The 21,208-nt window shown below is 48.3% G+C and overlaps 5 protein-coding genes across 5 annotated transcripts; 4 read left to right on the top strand and 1 right to left on the bottom strand.

Annotated features, from left to right (window-relative positions):
* The first annotated feature begins 3,629 nt into the window (after nucleotides 1-3,629).
* On the top strand, nucleotides 3,630-4,992 carry F4807DRAFT_184623 (uncharacterized protein). Its single transcript, XM_047993608.1, has 2 exons — nucleotides 3,630-3,671; nucleotides 3,723-4,992. Exon 2 carries the CDS (start codon nucleotides 4,099-4,101, stop codon nucleotides 4,624-4,626), a length of 528 nt encoding a protein of 175 aa, XP_047851843.1. The 5' UTR covers nucleotides 3,630-3,671; nucleotides 3,723-4,098; the 3' UTR covers nucleotides 4,627-4,992.
* Nucleotides 4,993-8,178, top strand: F4807DRAFT_184675 (glycoside hydrolase family 92 protein). Its single transcript, XM_047993609.1, has 5 exons — nucleotides 4,993-5,567; nucleotides 5,638-5,651; nucleotides 5,780-7,178; nucleotides 7,237-7,386; nucleotides 7,441-8,178. The coding sequence occupies exons 1-5, from the start codon at nucleotides 5,359-5,361 to the stop codon at nucleotides 8,078-8,080; spliced, it is 2,412 nt and encodes an 803-aa protein (XP_047851842.1). The 5' UTR covers nucleotides 4,993-5,358; the 3' UTR covers nucleotides 8,081-8,178.
* Nucleotides 7,757-9,813, bottom strand: F4807DRAFT_469369 (glycoside hydrolase family 43 protein; the record flags this gene model as incomplete). Its single annotated transcript, XM_048002705.1, has 5 exons — nucleotides 7,757-8,755; nucleotides 8,903-9,168; nucleotides 9,230-9,395; nucleotides 9,432-9,494; nucleotides 9,556-9,813. 5 exons carry the CDS (start codon nucleotides 9,811-9,813, stop codon nucleotides 8,276-8,278), a joined length of 1,233 nt encoding a protein of 410 aa, XP_047851841.1. The 3' UTR covers nucleotides 7,757-8,275.
* Nucleotides 9,814-10,616: 803 nt separating this feature from the next.
* On the top strand, nucleotides 10,617-14,247 carry F4807DRAFT_435347 (aldolase). Its single transcript, XM_047998880.1, has 2 exons — nucleotides 10,617-14,063; nucleotides 14,120-14,247. The coding sequence occupies exon 1, from the start codon at nucleotides 11,295-11,297 to the stop codon at nucleotides 13,545-13,547; it is 2,253 nt and encodes a 750-aa protein (XP_047851840.1). The 5' UTR covers nucleotides 10,617-11,294; the 3' UTR covers nucleotides 13,548-14,063; nucleotides 14,120-14,247.
* Nucleotides 14,248-17,360: 3,113 nt separating this feature from the next.
* F4807DRAFT_184513 (uncharacterized protein) lies at nucleotides 17,361-20,899 on the top strand. The gene is made up of 5 exons (XM_047993607.1): nucleotides 17,361-17,931; nucleotides 18,020-18,086; nucleotides 18,173-18,617; nucleotides 18,669-18,847; nucleotides 18,921-20,899. Exons 1-5 carry the CDS (start codon nucleotides 17,794-17,796, stop codon nucleotides 20,783-20,785), a joined length of 2,694 nt encoding a protein of 897 aa, XP_047851839.1. The 5' UTR covers nucleotides 17,361-17,793; the 3' UTR covers nucleotides 20,786-20,899.
* Nucleotides 20,900-21,208: the final 309 nt, after the last annotated feature.

Below are 21,208 nucleotides of genomic sequence, written 5' to 3'. Positions count from 1 at the left end.
CCGCCAGAGCTTATATAAGCTCAAAATAGGCATGGTAAGTCAGCAATTCTTAGCTTCTCAAAATCATCCCCTCCAAATCTTCAAATCACAACAATAGGTAAGTTGGATTGTGTCTGTACTATTGAATCGCTCTTATAAACGAATGTTAACAGGGGTATTCCGGTCTCTATTTCATGCGATTCTTATATTTACATACATAAAATCATAACAGCCATCGGGCGCACAGAACGGCCTGAGGTTCGTTTCAGTGTATAACGTACTAAGCCTTCCATTGAGCGAATGAGGCTCGAATGCTATCCGCATCAAACAAATGCCATTTAGCGATAAATCCTCCGCATTAAATCGGCGCTATCGTTCGCCCTCCCTTCAGCCAAGTGAACGTCGCTTGCCGAACCCACTAAACTTCGGAGCTTGAAAGGCTTTGCACCCGGCACTGTCGTCGTCCCTGTCTCGACTGGGAGCTCAGATGATCGTCGCGCGGGGTGTATTATCGCTGATGTCTTTCGTCGTCTCGTACTAGGTACCTAGTGAGGATGGCCACATTCGGGATGGCGGGAACTCGATTCGAAATATCTCTTAGTTCTTCTCTTGAATCCGCATAATATCCGAGGTAACCCTATAGGCATAACTCCTGGAAACACACTTCAGCCTCTCGCCATTCCGTCACAGTGCATTGGAGGAGGTTTTCTTCGGTACATTGATCTTGCCGCTTAACCACCCTCATTTTCTTCTGTGCACCTGAGCATACTTGCGCAAAACATAATGTGCTTTCGAGTCCCGTATCGTTGACGCAGTCCTGAATTTTTGCCATAGAGCAACCGCTGCTTCTCAAACTCTTCATTGCTCTTATCGGTCGACCTCTTATCGGATGCCCCTCGAGGTCGGTCGGTAGCGCCGTTGGTATCGCGGCTACGAGAGATGCGCACATGACTAGAATCAAGGTGACGTTGGGAAATGCCGAGAACTTCATGACGATGGCGATGTGTGTTGATTCCAAACTGCTTAAAGATGGTTCTTGGTGGAGAGAGTGACTTGCGGGCAGGAATAATAAGTATTGTTGTGAATGAAAGTGGTTTGCGGATCGCCGAAGAGATTGACGCAATTAAGGATCTACATATGAATGGTAACTGATCGCTTCAGCTTCTTTTATTTATACGTTCGACCATATCTATTATCTCGACCGGCTTCAGAGACATCTTGGCAAAGAGGACTAAGGGGGAAGTGAGATCTTGAAGCAGGTGAAACTCGCCATCCCCAATAGCGTTCATCTGAAACCGAGCCCCCGTGGTGTGAGCCAAGAACTCTGCGCCGGGTCTTATATTCGACAAACAGCAAATACGAAGTATTTGACTAATCGCATCAGGACGGTAAGTACGTCGCCCTCTCCATTTGGATAGCGTATTCCCCGTCTCAGCTCATGATTTGACACAAACTTCAATCCACACACACATTTGAGAAACAATGTTACTGCTGAGTTGATTACGACTGCACAAGTTTTATGTTTCCACGCTGAAACGCCGTCGCGGACCTAACCCCAGATTCATCGCGACCCCACCCATATTTGTTCGATTGGGAAGTAAAAAGATAACGAGGCTTACGTGCTTATCCGTTAGAAGATCTGCGACTAGGATATAAACTCTTGGCTTCGTCGCAGCTACCCAGACAGCTCGGCGAGATATCCTCGTAGTTTGTGTCCCAGGCCTCCTACAAATTGGATGATTGTCAAAATGGCAATGTCATATCGAAACAGATTCCCATAATATTATGCGGTTTTGCCGTTTATCCGCACTCTGCTGGCTTAAGCGAAGCTCTACGCAGTACATATCTACTACCTAAGTGTGTAGCTTGGTGGAGATAAATTGTTTCTACATATGTTTTTACCGATCGTCTCATCGGTCGACATACATATGGACCGCACAGACTATTCTTATCCACATTCCACACGTGGGTTTTCCACTATGGAACCACATTCGCCTTACTACATAATTTAAGAGTCTCATAAGAATGCGCATCCTCAAAGCGTATCGCAGTGTTAGAGCAACCTGGCTACCTATCTTCCGCAAAATACATAGAATGAGAAGGTAGAAGAAGATTGAGATTGTCAAATTATCACTCCCTGCATATCTATCAACCTATTGTCTGACTCTGATTAGATGAGTGTAAAGCTATGAATATATATCCCTTTGGTTGATATAAGACAGTAGTTCCACTTAAACCAATACCAATACTTCGATGATCAATACATTTCAAGATATTACTACGCGTTGCTCTGTTCTGTCTCGCGAACCGTTACCGACTGCAAGGGAAGTAACGCGCCGGGCCGGTTTGAGGGGTATTTTATGTCAAAAGTCGGTTTTCATGTCCCATATGAATGGGATATATTTTCGCGACTAGTTGAAACAATTCACTCACCTACACGAGTGCCTGTCTCGGAGGTGGTCTCTGCTAAGTAATAGGTTAGTGCGGTTCAATATGAATTACTTCGTTCTATAAGTGAGGCTATGCCTAAGGTTACGTACACCACACCATTTCGAAACTCTCGAGTTTCACATACAAAGGAAGAAAAATACGAAGCAATAGCTTCGTATTTTCAAAATATTGGGGAACATTTCACTATTTCGTCTTTTTGTTTGTATCGGTTTATGCGAGCTCGCACATCTGGTTTGTTTTACACACGCACTATACAAAATTCTTTTCTGGAAGATTTCCTAGATCGATATGCTAAATGGAACCCAATTTATTCAATGGATCGTCTATGTGGGTAGGTACCCAACTCTTAAGCAGTCTATGGTGCCTTCACATGTAGCAGGCTATCAAGGCAAAGGGGAATCTTGAACGTTACCTACCTAGCCTTATTCATAAGAACCCCCTTGGAGCACATTTTCGACAGTGAGATCTAAAAAGGGGCTTTACCCCTGATTCAGACCATAGAAAAGTTTAAGAACTATTTTAGTGAGACAAACGCACATGGCTTCTTAGAAGTTCTGTTGTTATATCCTTGATATAATCTTTGCTGATGGGAACTTAAATCCAGGAATCTCAAAGCTGCTCCAGACAAACATGTTGGGATCGAGATGAAGAAATCGGAGCCATTGGTATGCGGTGTCAACTGATTTCGTCCACTGCTTGGTAGAACTTTGGTAAGGCTTGACTTGGAGAATGTATAGGTAGTTTTCTTGTAGTGATGTTTCTCGTTTGAACAGTCAAGCATACTTTCTGTACACGAAGCCACTGTACGAGACCTCGACTATGCGTGTAATAAGGGAATTTTTTGTGATAGTTCAATAGGATAATCGTATAGGGATTTTTATATATTAAGACTGACCTTTCTATGTCAGGGAAGAATGCCTCGGCATATCTACTTTTACTTGTCCATATTGTAATTCCTATGTTAGCCCTGGACCATTTCCCAGGAATTCGTCCTAGCGGTTAAAACTTCCACATAGTATACATCTCCTATTAATAATGTACTATGGACATAAGACATAATTCAATAAGGCTTGCCTAACTGAACTCTATGACCGCACACCTGGACGTAACACGTTTGAACGCATCGCGATGCTTATGACTCTATCCTCTACCACCTAGGGATTGAGTTGTTAATGATAAAAATGGGAGGATTGGGCTGAAACCAACTTACACCCTAATGTGCGAGAAAGCCTCAAACAAGGATACGAAATCATTAGCAAGGAAGTTTACCAATCAAAGGAGATATATCATACTTATCTCGAGTTCTGATTGGCCCTAGTTCTATGCGGTACTAATTTTGAGGCTATCGTGCACGTTAGGCATGGCAGAATCGGCCGTGATCCCAACCGTGGCGTTCACACTAAATATGCCGGTCATAGGGATCGGAATTAGCTGGAACCCGGAAGATGCACGTATGATGGGCCCTGGTGGATATCTCGCCTCCTCGATCGACACGTTGGACTCCGCCACGTAGCTGACCGCCCCATTGTAGCTCCATATTCGAGCATAACGGGAACCTTTAAGAAGGCCCAAACGACCCTCCTCTAAAATTTTACCAGATTTTTTTTATTGAAGAAAAAGAACCTCTCTCCTCGAGAATCGAATAAAAATAAAAAATCCTGCAACAATATGGGTTTCTACAACAACTTTAACTTCCGAGCAGCACCGCCTATACCGGCCTACTTCATTGGCGCGGGCAGCATACTCCTTGGCGTGAATTGCTTCGTCCGCCCCACACAAGAGTACGGCCGATTCGGCTTGCCGCTGGAACCAGCACCCCGGTCGAAGCGGGAACGGGGCGAAAAACGCGAGCGCGGCGAACGTGGTGAAAGACGATCCAGCAGCGCCGAAGAGGGTCGCGCGTCCCCGTTGATACACCTAAAAGGCATTCGCGAAGTCACATACGGCCTATCCCTAGGAGTTCTAAAATGGCTGAAGCACGACGACGCTGTCACGGCATTCACGGCGATTATGGCGCTCGCGGGCCTGGGAGACGGTCTCGTCATCTGGTTCAACGGAGGGGAGAAAAATAGGAAGAAGGCCTGGGGTCATTGGGGCGCTTTCTTGATCCTCGGTGGCTGGTCCCTGTGGAGGACATTAACAACGGCCAGCCCGAGAGGGGTGGGATCGGGAGGCTTCCAAGTTTTCAGGAAATAAATTTGTGTGGCTTTTTCGGATGGGGAAAACGAACGCCACAGAACCAGCCACATCGCTCAACGATTTCAAATTCTCATCGAGAGAATTGATACCGAGCGGAAGGGCAGGCGGGAAGAGGAATGCATTTGGGTCTGGAGGGGTGTGTTATATCATGCGCAGTTTGGCTCGGAAAGCCGGGTCATATATACGGGTTACATCACACGAGAAAAAAAAAATAAAAGATATCAGGAGGAAAGTCTAGGTACATACCTACTCTAGCATGACCTAAAAAGGTATCAATCGAATTGTTATAGACTATCAGCTGACTGCGGATATTTCGGCGATGTTTGCCGGGAGTTGGGTTCCGACGGTGTGGAACGAGATGAAGAACAACCCCCGCAATCCCCAATCCTATTCTTCGTAACTCTAGCTTCACAACTATAAGATTCCATGATTTCGTCAGCTGCCGTAACGTCGGGCAAGAATTATGGCGAGTTCAGGATTTTCAGCGGTGAAGAAAACCAGAAGCGGCTTAGCGAACGCCATCGAGCACCTTGGAGAAAAAAGAAATTCGGGGTAGAACGGAGATATTATGGAGTCGTATGGGGTATCCTGGTTGGAGAACAGATCAAGATTGGGGTTTATATTAAAAGAACGTAGATCTTCGACGAGCCTCACAGTAACAATATGTTCCCCGCCGATTGTTTCTATGGGCATTTGCTAGTGGAACTTTCGAGATTGTAATTTGGAGCGATGAAGCTGCTCTGGAGTCTTGCGATCAGCACTTTGATGCTGGCCGTAAGGGCTACCGCGACCAACACAACCAAAGACTTGACAGAATATGTAAATCTCTTCATTGGTACCGAAGGCCCAGTTAAGGGTACAGCTTATAATGCTGGCAATGTCTTTCCCGGGGCTACTCTTCCGTTCGGCGCGGTCAAGGTTGGGATTGATACTACTCGGTTCGTATCCTGATATCTACAGCCCTTCTCCTGTAATACTTGAAGGAGACCTTTCTGATTAGTACAACAGGTGGAATGTCTCGTGTAAGTTCACCTTCGACCACGATACTTAGAGAAGGAGGTGATAGAGTACAAGGGTGGTTGTCAATTGCAACTCTACTACGTCTTTAAGTTGGTATCCGTTCATTTCCTGCAAACACTGACGGTGCTAGTTTCTGCAAATGCTGGATATACCCCAGATGGCAACGTAACCGGAATCACGATGCTGCATGAGAGTGGAACGGGAGGTGCACCGACATATGGTCTCATACCGCAGATGCCTCTCACCACTCTTGAAGGTGTCAATGTTCTAGACAATCTGACTTACATGCAACCGAGAGTTGGCGAAGATGTAGCTAACGTCGGGTACTACAAAACTCAACTTCAGAGCGGCGTAACTGCCGAGATGAGCGCTAGCATGCATGCTGGAATCATGAGATATACTTATCCTAAGGACGCAGACGGACGCTTCGTCCTTGTTGACCTAAGCCATTTCCTCCCGAGCACTGGAAAGAAAGAACAGTGGTATAGCAATGGGAAGCTTGAACGTAGCGACGATGGTACCTGGTACTCAGGCTACGGTGTTTATCGAGAGGGTTGGGCTTGGGGCGGTGACTTTCGAGTATACTTCTGCGCTCAATTCGACTCCACCCCATCGCATGTCCAGCTATTCTCGGGCAAAGCAACAGACCCATACTGGCCAAACGCAACTGACGCCAGGCCGACTTTCACTAATCAAACCCAAATCGAGGGCGGAACCGTAGGATATCAATACGCAGACCGAATTGGTGCTTTGTTCGAGTTTCCGTCGAACGTCACAACTGTCAAATCCAAGGTTGGGATATCTTGGGTTTCGACGGACAAAGCGTGTCAATTCCTCGAGGAAATCCCACTTTGGAACCTAGAAGCTGTGCGGGATGCCGCCCAAAACCAGTGGAACTCGGAAGTACTCTCAAAAATTGATGTTACAACTGCGAATGAAACCCAGCTCGAGATGTTCTACACCGCGATGTACCATGCTCACCTGCTCCCTTCAAACAGGACAGGGGAGAACCCGTACTGGGAGTCCGACGAGCCTTATTATGATGATTTCTACACTATCTGGGATACATTCAGATGCCTTCACCCCCTTCTAACCCTCATTCAACCCAAAACCCAAATAGGTATCGTCAGAGCTTTGATTGATATATGGAGATTTGAAAGGTTCATGCCGGATGGGAGAAGTCATAACTTCAACGGAAGGGTGCAAGGTGGTTCCAATTCGGATAACGTGCTCGCCGACGCGTATGTAAAGGGGCTTCAGGGGGGCATCAATTGGACGGACGGCTACGCAGCAATGAAGACTAATGCGGAACTTCAACCATACAACAATTTCGATTTCGAGGATCCGACTGGGAGTACGAAAGAAGGACGCAGTGCGCTCGATGATTGGAAACAATATGGTTACGTGACGCCTTCAAAAGGTCGGTGCCTTAGCAAGACGGTCGAATACTCGTTGAATGACTTCTCGTTATCTCAAGTCGCCAAGGGAGAAGCGCCTGAAGACACGGTGAAGTATCTCAACCGTTCTGCGTGAGCGATCTACTGCTTTTCTACATCCTGCAAGAAGGTGTTCTGATTTGAGAAATAGGGGCTGGCAGAAGACGTGGGCTGCGGACGTAACATCACTGAACTTTACCGGTTTCCTCGCCCCGATGTATCCGAACGGTAGCTACCAAGACTACGATCCACTTTCATGCGGCGCATGCGAATGGAGCAGTATCAGCTATGAGGGTGTCCCGTAAGTACCCTACTTTACACTTATCCTAAAATTTATTTATTAATAGTTCAATAGTTGGGAGTATAGTTGGACAATACCATTTGACATGGAATCGTTGATCTCTCTTATGGGAGGCCCAGAAAAAGCCGAGGCAAGGCTAGACACCATGTTTATCCCGGGCCTTACAGGATCAGATCAAGGGGGAAACAGCATCGGTACGACGATATTTAACCCCGGAAATGAGCCAAGCTTTATGACGCCGTTCCTGTACAACTACTTCCCGAAGCGGCAGCATAAGTCTGTTCAGAGATCACGCGAAGTTGTCGACCAGTACTACAACACCGGGCGCTCGGGAATCCCAGGCAACGATGACGCTGGGGCCATGAGTAGTTGGTTGGTCTGGAATATGATCGGCCTGTACCCTGTGGTAACCCAGCCGGTGTACTTAGTCCTTGCCCCACGATTCGAAGATATCACTATGAAGCTCGGGGACGACGGCCCGGTTTTGAGGATAAAGGCGACGGGGTTGGATAAGGGATCGTACGTACAAAGTCTTAAGATTAATGGTCGATCATGGAACAAGAGCTGGATTGGCCATGAAGACATAGTTCGACCTGATGGGCAGGATAGCTTATTGGAGTTCGAACTTAGCGCTGACCCGGCGGCATGGGATGTTGGCGAGGTACCACCTAATCCCGGTCACATCACTCTCTGATAAAGGCCTGCGTAGGTACCAACGATATTCATGAGTTCATGAAATTTCAGTACACCTCTAAACATAGATAGTGGGACTTATTCTGAGTATGATTTTGTTTACTTGGGCGCTTAAAATATTGTCATCCCGATGCATATATGCACTTTACTATTGCGAATGGGAAGATAGGGGGTAACGCCCGCTTCTTAAGCAGCATCAGGCGCTCGTAAAGGAAAGGGCTCGGACCGAACCACCAAGACTTTTCGTAGCATAATTGAAGATTCCAAACCGGTAACCCATAAAATAGGACCAGCCAATATACATAGTATACGTCTTTCCTAGTTGAGTAAAGTTCTGCCCGTTAGTGCTGTAAGAAAAATTGGCAGCATAAGTACCGCTCGCACGCGCATCCAACGACGCTCGAAGCCATATAGTCTTATCTGGGAGGATTTTCGTTTGTGTAGTAACTATAGTTCCATTACTCGTCATATTCCATGTCAATTCTTCTTGTGTGGGGCTGTGGACGACGGATATAGTGTACTTATTCCCATCGCGATGAATACCAATATAAGCGGAGCGATCGCGGAATGCAGCAAACTCGTCGTGGACTCGATGGGTTAGTGTGTTGCGTGCCGCATAGAAGTCGTTCGTTATGGTCGCAGTTGATAGGGTCACACTGCCGTTGCCAATTTGATACTTGGTTTCATCGGGGTTGTGATTCCATTCTCAGTCAGGTCCTAGAGAAGCATCTTCAAAGGTATCGGTGCGAGTCCAGTCCTGTGCAGGTTTCAGTGGAAGTGGTGCTGGATAAGAGGAGCCCTATCCGCCAGCTCCGTCTGGGACGAAAGAAGGGAATCCGTCATCTTCCCACTTGATAGGAGCCAAAACGGGTATACAGCCGTTGGGGTATGCCCATGTGAAAGGCATATAGTACCAGTCGCCAGATGAGGCTTGGATAAGGCCCCCCTGGTGAGGCGCTCCCCCATTTGCAAGTGGGGACTTGACATTATCGACTAGGACCTTACTCTCGTATGGACCCCAGGGGCTATCAGACTTCCAGATATATGTGATATCGCCCAAATGATCATCAAGGATGTAGTAGAACCCATCTTTCTTGTACATTCGGTTCCCCTCTATTCCGTCTTTCTCTACGTCTGAAGCACTGAAGACATGTCTGCGCCTGACTGAGTCCATCTTCGGATAGTTGGGCTACAGATACGTCAGTGGAGCCGTAAACTACGTACATCGCGTCGTCATCATCTATTAGAAGACCACAGTCATAGTAGCATGTTCCTCCGGGAAGCACGGCGGACTTAGTCCACGGTCCGGCGACGTCCTCAGCCGTATAAATGTAGGTGTACTAGAAGTCAACACATCCAATCCAATACCAAAGCCTAGTAGTCTTGCGAAAACGCATGGTAAAGGCCCCATGTACCTCCACGGTGTGTATGGTCGTTTGTCAAGTTGTACTGTTCCCCGAAATCGAGAGTAGGCACAGAGTGGCCGATAAGTTCCCAATTAACAATATCTCCTGATCTCAAAATAGGGGCACTCGGGCTGTAGTGCATATTTGAAGTAGAGTAATAGTATAGGCTATCGGGGCTAACTGAGACGTCATTATCAGCGAAATCTTCATAGATCACGGGATTCTGAAAGGAGTCTACTCGGTTCTGCAGCGAGTGATCGACAGCGCTCGATCGCGCTAGGTTGAATTGCAGCAAGTTGCAGATTAGGAAAGCCCACTTCAGCGTCATGTCGCCAGTAATATGTCTTCTTGAAACGGATGACACCTGATGGATGGTAGTAGCTAGGTAGGTAATTATCTTAGAGCGTGCTCATGAAGAAGTAGCTCTCCTGTATGCTCGACCATGATAAATGTTTTTCCAATATAGAAAACTACATAAGTATCTGTGCTGCCACTAGAGCATATGGAGTATCGATAAATGTAGCGTGCTTCTACTAAAGGAGCATCTACTACCGAGGTCGTATTGTGGGTGGTCTTTGAATGTTGGTGATGCCACTAAGCCCTGCTGATCAGACGTTAATTGCTGGGGTGCTAGGCATGCTTCGTTTGTTTTGGGTTGATTCGTTTTGTTTTATTCCTTGAACTTTTGTGATAAATTTATTAGCAAATGAATAACAAGAAGCTGCTTGATGTGTCACTTTGATAATGAATGCTAATCATTCATGAGCCCACATGTAGGCAGGTATGTTCATAGAGAAAAAGGGACAAGATCTCAAGATGAGATGAGATATCTATAATTATAATAGGTGATTGGCAAATGGGGTGTTATGATTTGAAGTCTACCAAGGTCGGGATGAGCTTAGACTGCATTTAAACTTGGAAGTGTATCCCGAACGAGAGGAAGTCCCACAATATACGGGACTCGCAGTTGCTTGTCTGCTTGTTATCAAAGACTTCCCTGATGAGATCGAGCCTTCCGCGTTTCCTCTCCTCCTACTTCGCGGAGAAATAAGCAAATCACTAACCCTACTAGGACAAGGGCATCGGGGTAAATCTTCGAGCGCTGGAGAACGGGTGCTAAATCGTGGGGCCCCCAGAATTTGTCTTAGCCAATCCGGCCACTCTTAGCCTTTATTTCGGCCAAATATTGTACCAGGGTACCTATCGTCTAGCGCCTAAACACTAGTAATCTAGGGCCACCCTAAGTGAATGGATCCATCTACAGTCACCTTCGCTCATTTCTTATCTTTCTCGTTTATTTCTGGCCATGAGGCTCTCGCCTCGATTGATCCCGCGCTGAACTGCAGCTGGAGATACTTGCATTTAAGTGGCCGGAAGAATTACTTTAGATCACCGAGTAATTTTTCCCGAGGCTATTTTGACCCGGTTGCTAGTCGTCGCACGCGCAGCTTTGTCTCCAACTTGCGACTTTATCATCAAGCCTCAGTTATTTAATACCAGGTGCTAGAAGCTACCTTGTATAAATCCACTAGCCCAGACCTCGAGATGTCTTCCACGATAACTACCTACGATCGCCTGACTTGATCGACCACAAACCACTCTATAAATACGAATGAACCCGTCTGAATCATATTCCACCGATGCGCCGCCGTCGTTATATTTCGTTGTATGACCAAACGCAAGCCCGAGGCACGTATTGCAAATGAAGAACCTATCATTTAAAACAGTTCCCATATAGTATTAGGCCTCAAAAATACTGGTCCAGGGTCTTCATCATATAAAAGCTTGGTCGTCGTCTATTAGGGCGTTATGGCGACAGTCCAACAGCTTCATCGGGCCCCTGGGCCAGCTCGGTCACTTGGCAATAATGGCTCAATAATCCCACCCGCCGAACCAGATGCAGATCGAGCATCGCGACCGTCAGCCATGAATGGGACAAGCGATACTAGTGGGCTGCAAAAGGGCGATACTCGAACGGTCGTTATTATCTATGGTCCCGGACAAGAGAGTATCGTATCAGTTTTTGCCGACGTCTTGGGGAAACCCTACCGAATGGCAGATAGTTTCCAAGGCATAACTTCTCTTGAGCAAGATTTGGTGCTTGGGATGTCGCTGGAAAGCGCCAAAATCGACGTTTCCACACGAAATCGAGATGCCGTGGTTGCGATTAATGCTCATAGCGTCAATCTCGGAATGCCTCCGGATAGATATATTTCTACGCAATGCGACTACGAATACTTATATCCCGGAACGTCCTTCTCTCGTCGAGATTTGGCCCGATTCATATCATTCACACTCGGCCAGATCAATCACCATGATTCACTCATGTCAAAACCACGTACCTACTTCATCTCGACTACATTTCCCGACGTTCGTGCTGCTCTTCCAAACCTTGATATTCTCACAGTTGGCTCTGACGCTGTAGAACTACGCGTCGACCTCCTGAAGGAGCCCCTGAAAGATGGTGGTTGTGCTGCGATACCTAGTTTAAGCTACGTCGGCGAACAAGTCATGTTGTTGCGCCAGAGAACCGAGCTGCCTATTATTTTCACTACAAGGTGTACAAGAGAAAACGGCCGGTTTCCCATGGACAATCCCGATCTGTACTACGAATATCTTTTCCGTTCTATTCAGTGGGGCGTTGAATATATTGATGTCGAGCTTTGGCTTCCGGAGCATATCCGTCGGAAGCTTTACGAGAAACGCGGAAGTAGTCGCATCATGTCCGCTTTCCACGATTTTTCCGGCACCTTCAAGTGGCCTTCAACTCAAGCGGAGTCCATATTTCTTGAATCTCGAAAATATGCTGACATTGTAAAAATGATATCAATAATCAATGATCCCAACGAGAATTTCGAATTGGAATATTTTCGTTCTAAAATCCGAGCCGAGTACCCGGGCTCGCCCCCTTTATCCGCGGTCAATATGGGAGAAACTGGACAGTTCTCGAGGACTTTAAACAAAGTCTTCACACCCATTACTCACCCTCTTCTCCCGATCATTGCCGCACCTGGTCAGCTGAGCGCTGCTGAAATTAACGCAGCTTTGTCAACGCTTGGCCAGCTTCCCAAGAAGAATATTTATGGAATCAGCAGTCCGTTTTCCCGCATCGCGACACCGTATGCCCCTTTCTATGAAAAATGTTTCAACGAACTTGGTTTGCCTCACCAATTTGCCGTTGTCGAGAGACAGTCAAAAGATTCAAGTTTCATAGAAGCTTTATGCAACCAGAAATCGTTTGGTGGCGCTTATCTAAGCCCACCTGTATCCCTAACAAGCCTCATGAATAACAGTTCTTTCTTTGCGAGCCTCAACAGCGGATCAGGTCTGTCGATTACCGAAGCAGCCCGCACGATTGGTATGATTGATACCATTATTGTCCAGTCTGGTCCGTCAACCCCACCGCCTTCCGCACCTCCTGCGACCCCATCTAGTTCTAGCCGAAACGGTGACACCTTTGGCAACAATGCTAACGGGCTGCCGCTAAATTCCTCGCTCATTTTTGACAATGCAAACTGGCGTGGCATTGTTAGCACGCTGACACGCGACCTTGCTCCATCGGCATACGCCGACCGTGCAGCACTCGTCTTAGCTACCAACGCCGACGACGCAGCGTCGACTATGTACGCGCTAAAGGCGCTTCGTATTGGCAAAGTATACACCGTTGGCTTTAAGACGCCTCCTGATCTAGCTCGTGGCTTCGAGGTTCAACCTTTTAATAACCTAGAGGGCCTTCAACGGGCAAGAATGGTTCACGACAAGGCCAATCCGTTCGTGATCATCTCTGCGCTGGGGCCTGAGAAGTCTAACATTGTCGGCATGCTTGTGCGCGCATTCGGAGGCTCAAGGGGCTCGTCGACGCAGATCCGTAAGGTTTTCCTGAACCTTGCCGACGGACCGAGGAAAGGTGATCCGAGCTTGATCGCTGAGCAAAGCGGCTTTGCTACGTACGGTGTAGCAGACACGACGGCTTTCACAACTGTTCAGACATTCAGGTTGCTCGTCGGTCAAAATGTGCCGTATAGCTTCGTACGGCTTGCAAGTGGTCAAGGAATGTTTTAAAGGAGACACATATACCCCCGAGTAAAGTAGCCGGATTTTGACCTGTGCCATAGTATTGAGATTTAGACATATGGAATCATCTATGGCATGATTAGACGATTCTTTTGGTTTGGACGGTCTAGCTGAGAATATATTTAGCATTTGATCAGTATCGCGTTCGCTTACCTCTTAATCTAACGCTATGTCCGCCCAGAACTTAGAGGCCTACTGGAGAGGCTAGTTGAATGATTCGGGACTCCGCGCATCTATCTATTAGGTACTGCCTAGAGGCATATATGCGACTACACGTACTGAGCAACGCCGTTAAGCTCTTGCAGCCCCCGTCAATGATCCAGTGTGCTACACAACTCGTTTCATCGGAGTTAACAGGCAGAGCTTGAGCATTAGACTGCATGCGCATGTTGAGGTCATAACATAGCGCGATCAAGGTCGAGCGGCTCGGAGTTTTGTTTAAGTTTGGGAGGTGATTGTCGTTGATGTGACCTTGTGCTATAAGCCGGGACAATTCCCGGGTGGCTTCCGAAGTGAGAAGTCAACTCCAACGATGTAGAGGTTGGAGGCTTCTTAGGTACCTATTGAATGATAGAAGCTACCTTCTACGGAGCTTATCTGGCGACCAAGAGAGGTATGTCGTGGATGCTTAACTGGGCTGATATGCACAAGCTGATATGATTATCAGGTATGTTCAATATAAACCACGGGTACCTGAGTCGGTCTATAACCTGATGAAATGGCCTCGAAGACGCTGTGGAAGGTTCATGTGATATTTTGACAGGCTATCTCTTATTAACATTATCTGCATGTCATAAACAATCACGGTGGAGCCTGGAATTTATATTATACTTAAGCATATTCTGGCGAATATTTTACGAGACGAAGCCACATGCCGCCAACCGCAGGAAAAGGTTGCCCACGTCGAGGCAAAGTGGAGAGCTTCATCGCGGAGTTCTGCAGTATTCGTCCCAAGCCCGAGTCCATGACGATCTATAAGCCTATCAGATCTAAAGTTCTATCGTCTTCTACTATGCCGCAGGTGTAACATGTCAACATTGCAAGCTGAGACTAACAGGACGGGTCCAGGGTTATCCTGTTGTCCGGATCTGTCACCATCCTAGGTGGACACGGCCGAGGACTGAAAGTTGCATACCCCGGGCAGGGAGCCGCATCACAAATAATCTTGTCGCGCCAGGGACTCAACTCTGCTCAGACAATACTTAGCTTGGCATTCACATAAATATGAAAATTACTGTTACTTACATACCTAGGTGTCTAGAACGAGATGGAGGGGGGTTTCGGGTCTTTTAGCGGCGAACATTAACCCGGCTGTGTACGGCATCCTCTTTTCCCTGCTTAGGTCTGCCGGAATACACACCCGCATCTTCTTCCGAGATGGGTTCCAAAGATCGAAATGAGACACGATATCTATCTGGTACCACACGTGCTTGTCACGGCCGAGATTTACATATTCTTCGATATCGCTATTGCTGTTAAATCCGTCTGTCGATCACCGCGCTACTGTATCGTACGAGACGCCCTCGACAGCCCCGTGCATAGGTAGGTCGGTTCAGAAAAGGAAACTAATTGGATCGATCCTCCAATTTGTCGACGGCAGAGCATCGCAACACCAAAGGGATCTGTAATATCTCGACCCGCCGCCATCTGCTCGGGTATTCCCATGCTGTTGAACTGTTCCAAGAGTTAATATGTGGATGCACGAACACAAGGCCCCGCCGGCTAGCACTGCTTCTTCCATTCTGTCGGTATCCGTCTTGAATAGGACGTTGATATCACATAAGCCAATGAAATGTCTGCAGATCATGATGGTTTATGAGCCACATAAAAATAGTTGACGTCTCACCACCTCAAACGCCGCCGTTGCCTCTGGGATGATACTTCGAATTTATGTCATGAAAGGAAAATCCCCGGTTAGGCCTACCCAATTCTGGATGACGAAGATACTGGGCTTTCCGCGGAACTAACAAATTAAACCGAACGACTTCACTAACCTTAGCCCGTTGATACCCAGTAGATGCTCTCGTCACGGCGTAGCCAGGTTGGCTCGCTTTTTTTAGCGACTTCTTTATATTTCGCGGATTTGCCTGTCCCTGAGACTTTCATTGCTAGGATGAGAATTTACTATACTAATAGCGACGAGATGCATGCTTAAGATTTTGCGAATACTGACACAAGATTGAAATATATTTTCAGCACGTTGACTACCTGTGTGTGAGCTGGTTCTGTCGATGACAATTTCCTTGGCATTGGTAGTGTCCGAGGCAGAGATGTGGTGAATTAGCACTTTAAGGGGTCGGAAATAAATTCACAACCGCGGGCTCTTAGAATAGGGAGTTACGCTCCTAATAAGCGTAAGAAAACCTGTGCGGACATATAATACAAGTCTCGCTGTGGACACTTGCTGAGAATTAAGATACGAGGGATCGCCTTCACACATCGTCCGAGCACCTTGTAGGGCGTGCGTGGCCTGGTCTCAGGCTACTAATCCCGACTTCATATATCGGACGAGACCAATGTTTTCAAAGTACGGTTCCGCCGCCGCCGCGGGCGGCCATGATCTCGGTCGCATATAGGCTGGGGGCCCTGCAACCGCGCAACTTGGCTGAAGACATTTCAGGTCTTTTGAGATCAGTCTAGAATACACAAGTTTTCAAGCCTGATAGTATGGCATACGCCAAGCCGGTAAGTGAGACTGTACTTTTCTCGACGTTCCGAGGCATACCTACCTAGGTAGTTTTGGACAGCTCCGAAGGGGAATCGAAATTCGCCAGAAAACCGACATGCGCCTGAATGAGCGTCATTCCGGGTGATTCAAGCCACAGGACGCTTAGGGACGCCTATTCTAGACAACCGGCCGAAAAAGATTTACCAATGTGACATGCCGATGGAACTCCAGGCAAGCTAGAAATGCTCTATCGCATAACACAGATCTGGGGATGGACAAGCTACCCAACCTTGACAGCTCGTGATGACGCTTAATACCTCTAGAAGAAATCCTCTAAAGGCGGTAGAGTCGGCGCTTCTACGGCTTAGAATGCCGGGGTGGAATCGTTAGTGAGAATGGGTTGAGGATGGATTAAGGCCATTGGTGCGCAACTAAAGGTCCCGTCCATCGTGGGACCCAGCACGTGGTTTATTTCATGAAGAGTTGGAGTACCCCCCTGGTGTTCCTTTTTCTTCCCCTATAATCATCACCTCCAACTCTTCTACTACCATAGTCGGTTCGTTCCTCCGCTACTACGTGTGATCCAAGGCTTGAGCTGAGTGGCATCCAGTGGCATTTACGATTAAGCTTAAGAATAGGCGTTACGGCATAAGCCGGGACTAACCTCTGCGAGTTCTGGGAGTTCTGCAAGTACCCCATTCAGACCCCCATTCTGGTGGCTTTCCGACTACATGGTCCGAATTCGAATTCGTTAACCAATACACATCCTTGCTCCTGTTACCCTCTCGGCTCCCCTGCAACTTTCCCCAGTTGCCCCGTCAGGTCCCGCACTGACAAGGGAAGACAGTGGCAGACAAGGGTAGACACGAGCCGAGTGGATGATGAGCAGGACCGCGCTAGAAGCAGGTCTCTTGCGGAGACTCTCTCCTTGTCTTCCAGTCTTCCTAGCATCTGCCCAGGATGTTCAGCAGGGTTAACACGCCCTAAACCCCAACTTTTTAGAAGACCATCTCCTTACATCACTCCTATATCCCAGCTATATCCCAGCATCTCTCCGCATGAACGACGCCCCATCTTTTTCCCATCTGAACTACCTACAGACCACAAAATTCCCTGCATTGCGCGGCCCTAAACCGTTGATGCCTTTCTTTTATTAGCCCTACTCCGCCATGTCTCTCAATGTCTCCAATTTCTAGAAATATAGCTGTATCATTGGGCGCGTGTTAGTACCTGCACTAGGTCTCCGTACAATACGATATGCAGCAACACTGACCCTACACATGTAACGCCATTCGTCGTTCCACCTCGCAAACTTGACCTGAGCTGCCGGCTACGCGTTCAGCAACGAGGAATGATGAGAGCTCCATTGGTAATCCACAAGAAATCTCTATTCCAGTAGAGAGAAAAGATTAGGAAATAGTGAAAAGAGCGATTGGGCATGTTCGGGTTGACCACGACACTTTCGGTTTTTGTCTTCCAGAGATCTTTGAACGAGACGAGGAATATCCAGGGTCTGTTCCGCCCAGAACCATTCACCGCAACTATCACGACGGTGAATCGGTCACGATGAGTGTTGCACCTCTCCCCGGGATTCAGCCTATCATTATGTCGCGGCCCCAAATCGGCATTGAGCGATTACCAAGTCGCCGCATGGGCAACGAGCCACGAGAAGCAATGAATTGCAAGTCATGTCGGAAGCGGAAAGTAAGGCTCTTCCCAAGCTAGCGGCGCCAATCTCAATACCCGGGTTGTTATCTTTGAATGAATCTAACAGATGACCTTCCCGATGTAGATAAAGTGCAATCGATTACGTCCGTCCTGTGAAGCTTGTCAAGTCTTCCAGTGTCCTTGCGTATATGGTATGTGATCGACATATTTCTATTTGCGAAGGGAGTCCTTCGGGGAAGATTGAGACGGCAGGGCTAATCACCTTGATGACATACAGATGCAGTACCAAAGAAACGAGGGCCGAAGACAGATGTGTTAGAAGCCTTGCTAAAGAGGGTAGATGGTCTAGAAGCTCAGCTCAAAGATCGCAGACAGTCAGATGCCTCACCAACCACAGGACAACCACAGATTACCATAGAGGAAACGCTCTCTGATGTTGGGTCTGCGATTGCTGAGCAAGCCTCAGAGCCAAAATCGAAACGACCAGCTCTCGACAATGTCCGGACAACGGAGATAGCCGCAGAGTCTGCAATATACTCTCCTACATTTAGCAACGAGCCCTCCACCCCTAGCATCCAGATAGATGCATTTATTGATACTTACTTCAATCGGTTTCACGCAAAACCTTATCACATTCTTGATGAATCGTCAATACGACAACGTTTACAGCTTAACCAATTACCCAGTTATCTCATACACGCCATCTACGCTGTGGCTGCGAGGTTTGTTTGTATCTCACGATTCGCATGTGCAAGTTGCTAAAATTATCGCAGATACGCAAGTTATCCCACCGGGTACCAATCTGCGGTTAAATTAAGCGAGGAGTATGCTTTGCGATCTAGGAATGAGATTGATACGGATGAGCCATCAATTGATGCACTCCAGGCACTCCTTCTCCTTGTCACCGCGTTTACCGCAGCCGGCAAGGGGAAGAAGGCCTATATGCTCCTGAGTATGTTACAAGATAGCTATCGATTCAAATCTATGGATATCTCAAAGCGCCACAGACTAACTCTCTAATCTAGCCACCGCCATTGGCATGGCCATGGCCCTCGAGTTACATCGAGAGGTTGATCGACAGGCACGTGTTACGGTAGTTGAACGTGAAGTAAGAAGACGGCTATTTTGGACCTGTTACGTACTCGATAGATTCATGGCTTGTGGATCCAAGCGTCCATGTATCATCAGCGACAGAACAATACTCCTGCGCCTACCATGCTGGTCCCCTGGCCCATCCGCTTTACCGGTTGAAGGTGATTTTTTCCAAAATGGATCGAACCTCCAACACATACAAGGAAGTGGGAGGAAATCACAGGGAAGTAGTGGTATGCTCATAGATATCAGCCGGATCCTGGGAACAACGAACAAATATCTAGCTGCCGGCGGTGTCAAGGGCGACTCACATTTCCCTTGGCATGCTCTCTCCGAGCTATCTAAGATTCGACAGGACCTCGACATTTGGGCTTCTGGAACTGACGATGTTTTCTCGAGCGTAGATACCTTATTTGGACAACCAGACTCGACGGTCCTTGTCCTTAGCAAACTTGTCTACCATTTGATTCACTGTCTCATATATAGGCCCTTCCTACCCATTAACCTGGCAGAACTCGCTGGAACCAGCCAACACCAATCTTGGCAAATAGAGGCGACCAACATATGCTTCTTACACGCAAATGCGATTGCCGAGCTGGTCGAACTCGGCAAACAGATGGCCTCTATCGAATGGCCTGCTTTTGTCGGATATTGTATTTGTACTGCAGGTACAGTCCATATTCACGGAGCACATTATAGTAAGAGCGGAGGAGGAGAAAATATGAGTGTGCTTTCATCTTCGTCTGAGTTTTTATCCCGAGAACTGCACCAGCTCGGCGAACTCAGCTATACGTGGGCTAGCGTTCTGCCTCAACGCGATACCTTGCAAAATATCTACAACGCCCACGCCGAATTAGTCAAGGGCCTCGCAAACAACTCGATGCGGTACTCTCTGGCTTTCAATCTCGGGGAGGATTTCTTCGACCGTTACTCGAATATCAGCAGGCCGGGGGGCTGCCCATTTACGTTTGATGCTGCGAACTTGGGATTGTTAGATGCCGTCGTCGAATTTGCCTCAGATGCGTACACCGGACACGACTTGTACGCGCCCCGCGTCCACGCGGACTCGGGCCGGTCTAGCTTCAAGAGGAAGATCGCTGGCCGGAGACGCTCGGAGATGAGGAGCCTGACGCCGGTGAATACAACGCACAACGGCCCCCTATCTTCCGGCCTCCCCACGCCCACCGCCCATCCTCGCCACTTCTCCTTCTCGGCCGTCCAGAGCCCTTCGTCGTCGATGCTCCAGGCCTCTAACGCGCTTCCCTCGCACGGCACCAACGCGGCCCAAATGGTCCAACGTAAACGCGAGTCGATGGACGACCAAGCAAACGCCGCCGCTGCCGCGGCGGCGGCGGCAGCGGGTTTCGACTCGGTGTCGGACCACCACCAGGCCCAAGCCCAAGCCCAGCAACAGATGCAGACGATCAACGCGGCCGCGCCCTTCTCCCCGTCGTACCACTACGCGACGCCCAGCCCGAGCGGCGACAACGAGAGCAGCCTCGGGGTCGGGGTCGGGGTCGGGGTGGCGAGCGCCTACGACCCGATGTTCGGCACGGTGCCGACGAACACGTTCTCGTCGCCGACGCCGTGGCACGGCGGTACCGGCGCGAACGGAAGCGGGGAAGGCGACCACGCGCCGAGCCCCGGCGCGGGAAGCACGTCGACGACGACGACGACGAGCGGCGCCGGCGAGGAGAAGGATCCGTTCCTCAGCTTGCTGGAGCAGCTTGCCGAGAGCGAGCATGCGATCGGCCAGGGGAAGGAGATTGATTTTTTCTTGGCTGGGGCGCAGGGGTGAAGCGAGGTGAGGGTGGGGGGTTTACGTGCTTGGCTACTTAGGTATCTATGGTACATGTTAAGGCATACGATACGGGACTTAAAACTTAAAGGGGTGGCGGGAGTGATTTTGTACTACGACACGACGCGACACGACACGATGTGATGTGATGTGATGGGCTTCATGACACTGCCTTTCGGACCGGCGGGGGCGGCTTGTAGTGTTTTTGACGACGTCTTGATGCGGTCATGGTTATTTACGAAAGGCTACAACCTACCAGGTTTGCACGTGTGCGATTTTCGGATGCTACGGCGAGGGGAGAGAAACTTGGGGAACTTGTATCTATAGCTGGGAAAAGGAAAATGTTGGCGCGCATGGAGTATGTATATACATATTATTTAGGTATGCTTCTGGCATTTAAAGGACTACCGGTACCTAGGTTGG

Source organism: Annulohypoxylon truncatum (assembly GCF_022578515.1).
Source record: "Annulohypoxylon truncatum strain CBS 140777 unplaced genomic scaffold F4807scaffold_28, whole genome shotgun sequence".
Lineage (NCBI taxonomy): Eukaryota > Fungi > Ascomycota > Sordariomycetes > Xylariales > Hypoxylaceae > Annulohypoxylon > Annulohypoxylon truncatum.
Note: the sequence above shows the minus strand (reverse complement) of the source record. Positions and strands in the feature narration are given on the sequence as shown.

Bases quoted from the DNA above. Each gene is read 5' to 3' on its own strand.
- F4807DRAFT_184623 (XM_047993608.1), top strand. From the start codon at position 4,099: ATGGGTTTCTACAACAACTTTAACTTCCGAGCAGCACCGCCTATACCG.
- F4807DRAFT_184675 (XM_047993609.1), top strand. From the start codon at position 5,359: ATGAAGCTGCTCTGGAGTCTTGCGATCAGCACTTTGATGCTGGCCGTA. The intron at 7,179-7,236 runs GTGAGCGATCTA...TTTGAGAAATAG, and splicing joins AAGTATCTCAACCGTTCTGC to GGGCTGGCAGAAGACGTGGG. The intron at 7,387-7,440 runs GTAAGTACCCTA...ATAGTTCAATAG, and splicing joins ATCAGCTATGAGGGTGTCCC to TTGGGAGTATAGTTGGACAA.
- F4807DRAFT_435347 (XM_047998880.1), top strand. From the start codon at position 11,295: ATGGCGACAGTCCAACAGCTTCATCGGGCCCCTGGGCCAGCTCGGTCA.
- F4807DRAFT_184513 (XM_047993607.1), top strand. From the start codon at position 17,794: ATGAGTGTTGCACCTCTCCCCGGGATTCAGCCTATCATTATGTCGCGG. The intron at 17,932-18,019 runs GTAAGGCTCTTC...TTCCCGATGTAG, and splicing joins AGTCATGTCGGAAGCGGAAA to ATAAAGTGCAATCGATTACG. The intron at 18,848-18,920 runs GTATGTTACAAG...TCTCTAATCTAG, and splicing joins GAAGGCCTATATGCTCCTGA to CCACCGCCATTGGCATGGCC.